This window comes from Nomascus leucogenys, chromosome 21 (genome assembly GCF_006542625.1).
Source record: "Nomascus leucogenys isolate Asia chromosome 21, Asia_NLE_v1, whole genome shotgun sequence".
In the NCBI taxonomy this organism is placed as follows: domain Eukaryota; kingdom Metazoa; phylum Chordata; class Mammalia; order Primates; family Hylobatidae; genus Nomascus; species Nomascus leucogenys.
Window position 1 is genome coordinate 23,299,020 of NC_044401.1, and position 10,696 is coordinate 23,309,715.

A 10,696-nucleotide genomic window follows, 5' to 3' on the forward strand; every position below is an offset into this window, starting at 1 on the left:
AGAGCGAGACTCCGTCTCGAAAAAAGAAAACAAAAAACAAAACAAACAACAAAAAAATTCATGATTCCTGTGAGAAGGCCAAAGTATCAACATTAACAGGAGTTTGGAAGAGATTGATTCCAATCCTCATGGATGACATTGACAGGTTCAAGACTTCAGTGGAGGATGTAGCTGCAGATGTGCTGGAAATAGTAAGAGAACTAGAATTAGACACAGACCTTGAAGGCGTGACTAAGTGGTTACAATCTCATGAGAAAACTTGAATGGATGAGGAGTTGCTCCTGATGAGCAAAGAAAGTAGGTACTTACTAATAACCGTGTATCTAATTTAGGACTAAAATCAGGTGTATGCAAGAATCAAAACAATCTGACAGCTGTGTGGCATTCTGGTATGAATTGCTTTTCTCATAGCTAAAAGTTGTTAGGTTGAAAGTATTACTATTATGAAATCCTGAAAGGAACTTGGTCCATCTTTATTATTAAGAGTTAAAGTGTTTATTTTAATTGGTAGCAGTACTGTATTTTCTAATATATCTACAACTTCACTCTTGGTAAAGATGCTGTGAACATTGTTGAAATGACAACAAAGGATTTCAAATATTGCATAAACTTAGTTGTTAAAGTAGGGGCACAGTTTGAGAGGATTGACTCCAGTTTTGAAAGAAGTTCTACTGTGGGTGAAATGCTGTTAAACAGCATCACATACTACAGGGAAATATTTTGTGAAAAGAAGAGTCAGTCAATGTGGCAATCTTTGTTGTTGTCTTCTTTTAAGAAATTGCCACAGCCACCTCACCCTTTTGCAACCAACACCCTGACCAGTCAGCAGCCATCAACATGAAGGCAAGACCTTCTACTATTATAGCAAAAAGATTACAGTTAGCTGATGTCTCAGATATAATTAACATTTTTAAGCAATAAAGTCTTTTAAAATTAAGACACGTACCTCATGGTTTTAGACATAATGCTATTGCATAGTTAATATACTATAGTATAAACATAATTTTTGAATGCACTAGGAAGCCAAAAAGTTTATGTGACTTGCTTTACTGCTCTATTCATTTTATTGTGCTGGTCAGGAACTGAACCTGTAATATCTCTGAAGTTATTCCTATACTGGGAAAAGGGAGGAAGAAGTGTCGAATCATATGATTTGGGCAGGCTGTGCCTGGGGTCCTGGACGGATTTCACAAATCACAGCTCTAGAAGCATGGATGGAAAACTTGCAACCAGAACCCAGTTGAAACACTATTTAACAGATTTTGAATCTATTGAAACGTTTATATTAGGAATATTACACTAGTCAAAAAGCAGTATAAAAGATCAGGAGTGCAATAGTAGGCCAAAAAAAGATAATTTTTGCTTGCTGTCTGATTTGGTGAGGAAATATGGCAGTGAATGAGTGCTACTACATTGTGAATCATCAAATACTATGTGTAATACAAGAACATTCAAGGGCTTTGGAATGTTAATATGAAACTACCTTTAAGTGAACTCTTTGCTACATTATCTTGACCTTCTTTAAAATAATTGCATAATTAAAAAGTAAATGACAATGATAAGGTATGAGAACTAGGCAGATGGAGAAACTGCTGCACTGATCCTAATGTGACCTACATAATTTAATTTATAGCTGCCAATTATTGCCTGAGACAGGTTAGACGAGTAAATCAAGCTGGAGAAGTCTTACTAATAACCATGTATCTAATTTAGAACTAAAATCAAGTGTATACAAGAATCAAAACAATCTGACAGCTGTGTGGCATTCTTACATGAACTGCTTTTCTCATAGCTATTACCTGGAATTCACTCAAAAGTGGGCAGGTTGGAAGCATTACTATTATGAAATCCCAAAAGGCACTTGGTCCATCTTTATTATTAAGAGTTAAAGTGTTTATTTTAATTGGTAGCAGTACTGTATTTTCTAATATATCTACAACTTTCAATAATTAATTTATATAATAAGTATACTTACATTTCCCATATTGGTTGCAATTATCAATCTATTCAGGCAGTTTATTTTTATGAGTGATACCATTTCAGGCATTCTTTTTTGAACATACTCATCTACCTTTTATTCTAATTCTTCAATATGTAAAATTCCATTTTCTCTATATTGTTATTTCATATAAAATTTTTTTCTAAATATTTTAATTTTTAAAGTATTTCAAACTTATTGAAAAATCACAAGAATAGTATTAAGAACCTCTTTTTATTTCCTGAATCATTTGAAATTATGTTGTCAAAATGATGCCCCGAATACTTTGATGTGTAACTCTTACAAACATGACCATTTTCCTAAAATCCTAACTGCAATTCAACTCTCAAAATCAAGAAATTAATGTTGACATATTCTACCACCTTATCTGCAGACTCCATTTAAGTTTTGACAATTATCTCATTAATGTTCTTTTTGGCAAAGTGATCCAGTCTAGAATCACATACCACATTTAGTTGTTATGTCGCTTTGTCTCTTTTACTCAGTAAAAATTCCTGAGTCTTTCCTCGACTTTCATGACTGGGACATTTTTTACTCTTATAGGCCACATTTTGGTGGAAGCAGGATCTTTTTATTTGGAAATGTCTGGTGTTTTCTTATGTACATTCTTGGCAATATCCTAAAAGTAATGCTATGTTCTCATTGTGTCAGGTAGTACATAATTCTTTCTCTTTTTCTTTCTTTTCTTTCTCTTTCTTCTTTCTCTTTTTCTTTTTCTCTCCCTTCCTTCCTTTCACTCACCTTCCTTATTTCCTTCCTTCCTCCCTCCTTCCTTCCTCCCTCCCTCCCTCCTTCCTTCCTCCCTCCTTCCTTCCTTCCTCCTTCCATCCTTCTTCCTTTTCTTTCTATAATGCTCTGCTCTCATTGTGTCAGGTGGTACATGATCTTCCTTCTCCCCTCCCTCGCTCCCTCTCTTCTCTCCCTCTCCCTCCCTCCCTCCCTCCCTCCCTTCCTTCCTTCCTTCCTTCCCCTTCTTTTTCTTTCTTTCTGCCAGCGTCTCACTCTATTGCACAGGCTGAAGTGCAGTGGTGTGATCTCTGCTCACTGTACCTTCGACCTCCCAGGCTCAAGCGATGCTCTCACGTCAGCCCCTGAGTAGCTGGCACTATAGGCATGCACCACGCAGCCCACTAGTTTTTGGAATCTTTGTAGAAATGGAGTCTCACTATGTTTCCCAGGCTGGCCTCAAACTCCTAGGCTCAAGTGATCCTCCTGCTTTAACCTCCCAAAGTGTTGGGATTACGGGCGTCTGCCACCACATCAAGCTAAGGTACATGATTTCAATTTGTCCCATCATAGATGATGTTAACTTGGATCACTTGATTAAGATGATGTCTGCAAGCTCCCTTAATTGAAAGCTAGCTGTTTTTTTCCTCTCTGTAATTAGTATTTTGTGGAGAAATAATTTGAAGCTATATAAATATCCCATTCCTTGACAACATTTCATTATTATTTTTAGCATCCATTGATGTTTCTAGACTGAATAAATTATTACAATTATTGCCAAATGGTGATTTTCTCATTCCAACATTCTTTCTACATTTATTTGTAGGTATTCTAATGTTATCTCCCCATTAGTCATTTATTCACTTATTTATATCATATAGATATATAAATTCATATTTCATTCAATGAGTTATATAGTCCGTTACTATCTTTATTCATTTTGATGTTCAAAATGTCGCAGGTATAGCCAGTTAATGCCCCTTCAAACTGTCTTTGTGTCCTTTTGCTATGTCCACATCACTATTTGAGCATTTTTTAACTTTCTGGAAAAACAAAATGTTCCAGGCTCATTCTGTATTTTTTCTGCTCCATTATGAAAGTAGCCATTTTCCCAAAGAGCCCTACTTCTTTTTAGTGGAGAATATAAACAAGATACCTACATGTGGGTGCCAGGTGTTCTCATTGCTGTTGGAGTCACTGCTCCTAGGCACATACACAGGTATATACACACAAACAGCATCTCTATCTGTCTGTATCTCTTTCTACCCATTGAAATTCATGAGCTCATACCGATACCTCCAACTGTAATACAACAATCCTTCTAGTTTTCTTTCCACACCTGTAACTCTCTTCTCCTACACTCTGGAGGATGACTCCCATTATTTTCAATATATTATTAGATTATTTCCTTGCCAAATGTTACTAATCACCTGTTACTACCACCACGTCCCTGGACGTCTGGTGTAGAAGCCCTCTTTACCCTTCTCAAGCTCCAACATCCCATGCCAGGCAATGTGCATGCCTTTGTCATCCAAAGGGGGTTCCAACAACTGGTGCTAGGCTGCTCCGGCTGCTCTATTATCACCTCCCTACAAAGATGCGTAACTTGGTTGGCGCCACATACCATTTTGCATTCTCCACCAGCATTGTGTGAGAATTCCAATGATTTCATGTTCTTGCCAACACAAAGTATTACCAGTTTTAAAAACTGAAGCTATTTTAGTAGGTGTATAATGGTAACAAATCATAGTTTTTATTAGCATCTCCCTCATGACTAATGATGTTAAGCATCTTTTCCCGTGAGTATTGATTGACCATATTCTTTTGTGAGGTATCTACTCAAGTGGTTTGCTCATTTTTTTTTTTGTTGTTGGCTTCTTCCTATTGATATACAATAGGTCTTTATATATTATACAAGTTCTTTGTCAGATATATATATTGTGGATTTTTTTCCTGTTATGTAGCTTGTTTTCCATTTTTAAAAATTGGACTGTTTGTCTTACACTTCGAAAGAAGTTGTAGTTGTTGGGTGTAGTGTTCTACAAATATGAGTTGGGTCTATTTGGCTGACTGATTCAGATCATATATGTCTACTGTTTTTTTTTTTGTCTAGTTATTTTATCAATTGCTCAGGAAGAGGTATTTAGATCTCCTACTGTAATTGTGAATTGTTTATTTCTCCCTTTATCTGTCAATTTCTGCTTTATGTATTCTGAAACTTTGTGACTGGATGCACACACGTCTGTGATGAATCATAATAAAATGTCTTTATCTCAGTTAATTCTTTTTGTTTTGAAGTCTATTTTATCTTATTAATAAATGCACTCAAACCTTCCTATACTTACTGCTTCTGTAATCTTTTTTAATACGTTTACTTAAAACAGGCCTGCATCTTTATATATTAAATGCATTTCTTGTAGAGAGCAGATAGTTGAGTTATGCTTTTTAAAAATTCATTCTGCTTATTTCTGATTTTAATTGGAGAATTTAATCCAATTAAATTTATTCCAAGTATTGATATAATGGTATTAAGGACTGTTTCTTCCTTCTGTGTTTTGTTCCTTTGTCCCCCCTTTCCTTATTATGTGGATTAATTGAATATTTCTTAAATTCTATTTTAATGTATTGACTTTTTAATATTTCTTTTCCATATTTTTAAATAGTTGCTCTAGGGAATACAATATGCATCTTTAATTTATACTGTCTATTAGAGTTAATATTGTATCAATTCTTGTAAAATGTAGAAGTTTTACAACTGTTTGGGTCCTTTATCACCCTCACCATCCCTTTTTATTACAGTCATATGTTATTTGTATGAAATCTACATACATTATTAGCCCCACACGAATATGTTATTCTTTTACTTAAAGATTCACATGTATTTTATGGGTATTTTTAAAAAAGCCTTTTACATTTACCCATATATTTCTCATTTCGTTACTTCTTGAAAATTAGACTTTTCCTTTGGTGTAATTTCCCTCCACCCTGCAGAATTTTTTCTTAGTTTCATATCTTAGAATTCTGGATTAACTTTCTTATTTTTCTTTCAACACTTTAAAAGATACTGTACTACTGAATTTGGCATAGTTTCTAATAAAAATTGACTTTTTTGTATCAGTTTGTATAGAAACTTATTTGTATCACTTTTACTCTGTAAATAAGGTTTTCTTTCCTCTGGAGGTTTTTGATATTTTCTTTGGTTTTCAGGAATTAGCTTTGCCATATATAAGTTTATTTGTTTTGTATTTACTCTATTTGGGGGTTTATGAGCTTTTAAAATCTATAAATTGTGCCTATCATCTAATCTGGAATGTTTTCAGCTATTATTATTTCTTCATAAATTTACTCTGCTCCATTCTTTCTTTCCTATCCCTGTGAGCCTCCAATTGCATATATTAAAAAGCCGGGCGCGGTGGCTCACGCTTGTAATCCCAGCACTTTGGGAGGCTGAGGCGGGCGGATCACGAGGTCAGGAGATCGAGACCACGGTGAAACCCCGTCTCTACTAAAAAATACAAAAAAATTAGCCGGGCGTGGTGGCAGGCGCCTGTAGTCCCAGCTACTCGGAGAGGCTGAGGCAGGAGAATGGCGTGAACCCGGGAGGCGGAGCTTGCAGTGAGCCGAGATCGCGCCACTGCACTCCAGCCTGGGCGACAGAGCGAGACTCCGTCTCAAAAAAAAAAAAAAAAAAAACTTTTTCTATTATCTCACAGGACCCTTAGGGAATGGCTAGTTTGTAGAGCAGTCAGAACATGCACATTTATCAATTAAGTTTGCAGTTTTGTATGGGTGAGTTTCATGGCACCCCAAAATAATTACAATAGTAAAGACCACTGATCACAGATCATCATAATAAATATAATAATAATAATAATGAAGTTTTAAATATTGTGGGAATTAGCAAAATGTGATACAGAGATACAATGTGAGCAAAAGGTGTTGGAAAAATGATGTTGATAGACTTGCTCAACACAGGGTTGTCACAAACCTTGAATGTGTAAAAAACAGGGTATCTGTGAAGCACAATCAAGTGATGCTCCATTAAATGAGGTGTGCACTATTATTTTTTCTGATTGTAGTTCATTAGTATACTATCTTAATATATGACTATACATTAATATAAATTTAGCCCCTTTGAAAAACAACTTAAAGTAGGGCTAAAGAAAAAAATACAAAATCATGCGTTAACTGAATATAAAAATTTCCTTAGAATAAGACACTCTTAGCATTATAACTTTTCATTCTGTCATGAAATAATCTCATGCAGGCATTTTTCTCAGTTTGTTTCTGGGAGGTAGAATATATTAAGAGTGAAGACAGAAATTTAAATAAATACAAAACTGATGTGATTAAGTTAGATACAGAGTACTGTATAATCTTTAAGACAAATTTAGGTCTTCTTTGAGGTGACAGTAATTCGAATGTTATATCAAAAGGAAATATAATTGTAGGCTCAATAAATATAGTCGTTGCTTGCATACTCATTCTACGTTAGGGAAAGCCTTATTCATATAAAGACTAAGAAGCTGCTCACTTAGTATGATTTGGTTGCTACTGATATCAATGGAGGCTTCCACCTCAGGATTTTCCTGATCTCTCTCAAGAAAGAGTCATAGTCTATTTGTATCCATTCTTCTCATAGACAATTGAGTATCTCTGTTATATCTAAAGTTCTTATTAAAAGAAAAATACTGCCTCTTGTCTTTATATAGATTCACACTTCATTTTAATCAGCAAACATATCAGTAATATTTTTTCCGAAGTCCTGTGTTAGATATATTCTGTATTAGAAAAGACAAACTTTAACATTAACAAGATACCATGTAAATATAGGCTCTTAAAAATCTTTTTATTTGTTCTTAAAAAGTCTTGTGCTGCTATGCATAAATAAAATGAAATTATTCACAGTATGGGGGTTTTACAATGTGAAAAGCAGTAAGTGATATTTTATGAAACTATAAACTCACTGAATTAGAGTATTTAAGATAATAATAACCCAGCATCTAAAAATGCACTAAAACACTATCAAATGTATAATAAAGTTCCCAGAAATGGCAAGAGGTAAGAGCTGATACATCATATTTAAGAATCACAAAAAACAACATATTTTTAAAAACCCCTAAAACTTGGTAAGAATAGTATACTTCCAAGACATAACTATAAATCTGCCTAAGAAAGTCCCAGGGAAGAGTTAGTGATCACCAAAGTGTGAGCTTGCTATGACTTTAAGAAGGTGCATGCATCCTGATACACATACACACACACCCACACACACCCCACAGAGCCTAAGAGTGTGAATGTGAAACTGGCTTTAACTCCAACAGTAATGATTACATTTAATTGGAGGACACATAAATCAATTTTAGTAATATAACATTGATACTTCATAAATTATTTGGAAGAATTTATAAACTTTTCAGAGAGATTATAAGAGACAGACCAAATTCTGAGCCTAGTCCTTTGTGGACATGTTATTCGTTTAGGTAAATGGCAAAGGTTTAGAACACTGATGCATGATCATGAAATGTTTGTAATGAAGTAAACATTCTTAGCTATACTTGTTACGTAACTCAAAAACACAAATATCTACAAATTGAATTATAAAAATGTTTCTACTGCAAGGAAGTTTAAATTTTTCCCGATCTGTTCACAGATTAACAGGAAAAAAGGCATACAAGTTTATTTTGTGCAGTCATGTTCACAGGAGTCACACAAAAATATACAAACTCAAAGAAATGGCCATACGGAGTTTTTATACCATCCTGAGGCTACAGAAAGAATAGCTAGAAGCTTCGCCCAAAACAGTTTATGGTGGCAAGACAGGTTATGGGAGCAGGGAAGAGGAGGCTTGGCTAGCAAAGATCGTCTGGTTATATAGATGAAACCTCACAGATAGCAGAATCTCAGTTAAAGGTTTCAGCCTCTCAGTTAATCTTTCCTTGATCCAGACATGGGAGAGCCTCAGAGAAAGCTTGGCTGCATCAGTGCAGATTTTCTCTACAGTAGAAAATCTTTCCCACAAAAGACAGCTTTGTAGGACTACTTGTGTTTGCAGGCCCTCTGCATAGCTTTCTCAAAATACACCAAATAATTATATTTTGGCATGAAATATTTTTGTTTCCTTCACTATATTCTAACATATACATTTCAAGACTATCAACAGTAGCTATCGTTTACCTCGAAATATTGGTAAAAATCATCAGGGAATCTGAAAGTCCAAGCCAGAGGCTTGGGGACAATTTTTATGTGTGATTATACTTTTAAAAGTTAACATATTTGATGCTTCATAATCTGCCTTATCTCTTGCCACCCAGTTAAAGAAAAGGAAGAACAAAAACCAGAAGGCCAAGACTTAATACTTTTCATTCTTAATGGGAAATTAAAGGAATTTCAAACAGCATTGCTTTTCAGCCACTTGCACCTAATTTTTCATTTTTAATACAATTATTTAAGAAGGAAATAATTTCAAATTGTTCTATTGCACTTTAGAATGTTTAGCTTTGCTTGAAGCTATGTAAAACGTAAGAACACAGATTCCGGAGCCAGATCTTGTAGACTCAAAATCTGGTTTCTTCCATGTATTTGCAATATGCTATCTCTTACTTTGCTTTATCATCTATTACAGGGGTCAACAAACTTTTTATGTAAAAGGCATCAGACAGTATACGTTTTAGGCTTTACAGGACACATATAGTCTCTGTTGCTTTTTTTTTTTTTTTTTTTTTGAGACAGAGTCTCAGTCTGTCGCCCAGGCTGGAATGCAGTAGTGCAATCTTGGCTCACTGCAACCTCCACCTCTTGGGTTCAAGTGATTCTCATGCCTCAGCCTCCTGAGTAGCTGGGACCACAGGCACATGCCACCACACCTGTCTAATTTTTGCATTTTTAGTAGAGATGAGGTTTCCCCATGTTGGCCAGGCTGGTCTCGAACGCCTGTCCTCAAGTAATCCACCTGCTTCGGCCTCCCAAAGGCCGATTACCTGCTGGGATTACAGGGATGAGCCACCATGCCTGGCCTAACAACTCTTTAAAAATATAAAATACTTCAAACTATACTACAAGGCTATAGTAACCAAAACAGCATGGTACTGGTACCAAAACAGAGACGCAGACCAATGGAACAGAACAGAGCCCTCAGAAATAATGCCACATATCTACAACCAGCTTATCTTTGACAAACCTGACAAAAACAAGAAATGGGGAAAGGATTCCCTATTTAATAAATGGTGCTGGGAAAACTGGCTAGCAATATGTAGAAAGCTGAAACTGGATCCCTTCCTTACACCTTACACAAAAATTAATTCAAGATGGATTAAAGACTTACATGTTAGACCTAAAACCATTAAAATCCTACAAGAAAACCTAGGCAACACCATTCAGGACATAGGCATGGGCAAGGACTTCATGTCAAAAACACCAAAAGCAATGGCAACAAAAGCCAAAATTGACAAATGGGATCTAATTAAACTAAAGAGCTCCTGCACAGCAAAAGAAACTACCATCAGAGTGAACAAGCAACCTACAGAATGGGAGAAAATTTTTGCAATCTACTCATCTGACAAAGGGCTAATATCCAGAATCTACAAATAACTCAAACAAATTTACAAGAAAAAAACAACCCCATCACAAAGTGGGTGAAGGATATTAACAGACACTTCTCAAAAGAAGATATTTATGCAGCCAACAGACACATGAAAAAATGCTCATCATCACTGGTCATCAGAGAAATGCAAATCAAAACCACAATGAGATAACCATCTCACACCAGTTAGAATGGCCATCATTAAAAAGTCAGGAAACAACAGGTGCTGGAGAGGATGTGGAGAAATAGGAACACTTTTACACTGTTGGTGGGACTGTAATCTAGTTCAACCATTGTGGAAGACAGTGTGGCGATTCCTCAAGGATCTAGAACTTGAAATAACATTTGACCCAGCCATCCCACTACTGGGTATATACCCAAAGGATTAT

General features: G+C 35.5%; 1 protein-coding gene across 1 annotated transcript in view; it reads right to left on the reverse strand.

Annotated features, from left to right (window-relative positions):
* Positions 1 to 10,696, reverse strand: part of ARL6 (ADP ribosylation factor like GTPase 6) — a 48,646-nt gene continuing 37,950 nt past the window's right edge. Inside the window, exon 10 of the mRNA XM_030801809.1 lies at positions 1 to 182. Coding sequence (XP_030657669.1) covers positions 59 to 182 — 124 coding nt within the window. The 3' untranslated portion in view covers positions 1 to 58. The remainder of the gene's footprint in view (positions 183 to 10,696) is intronic.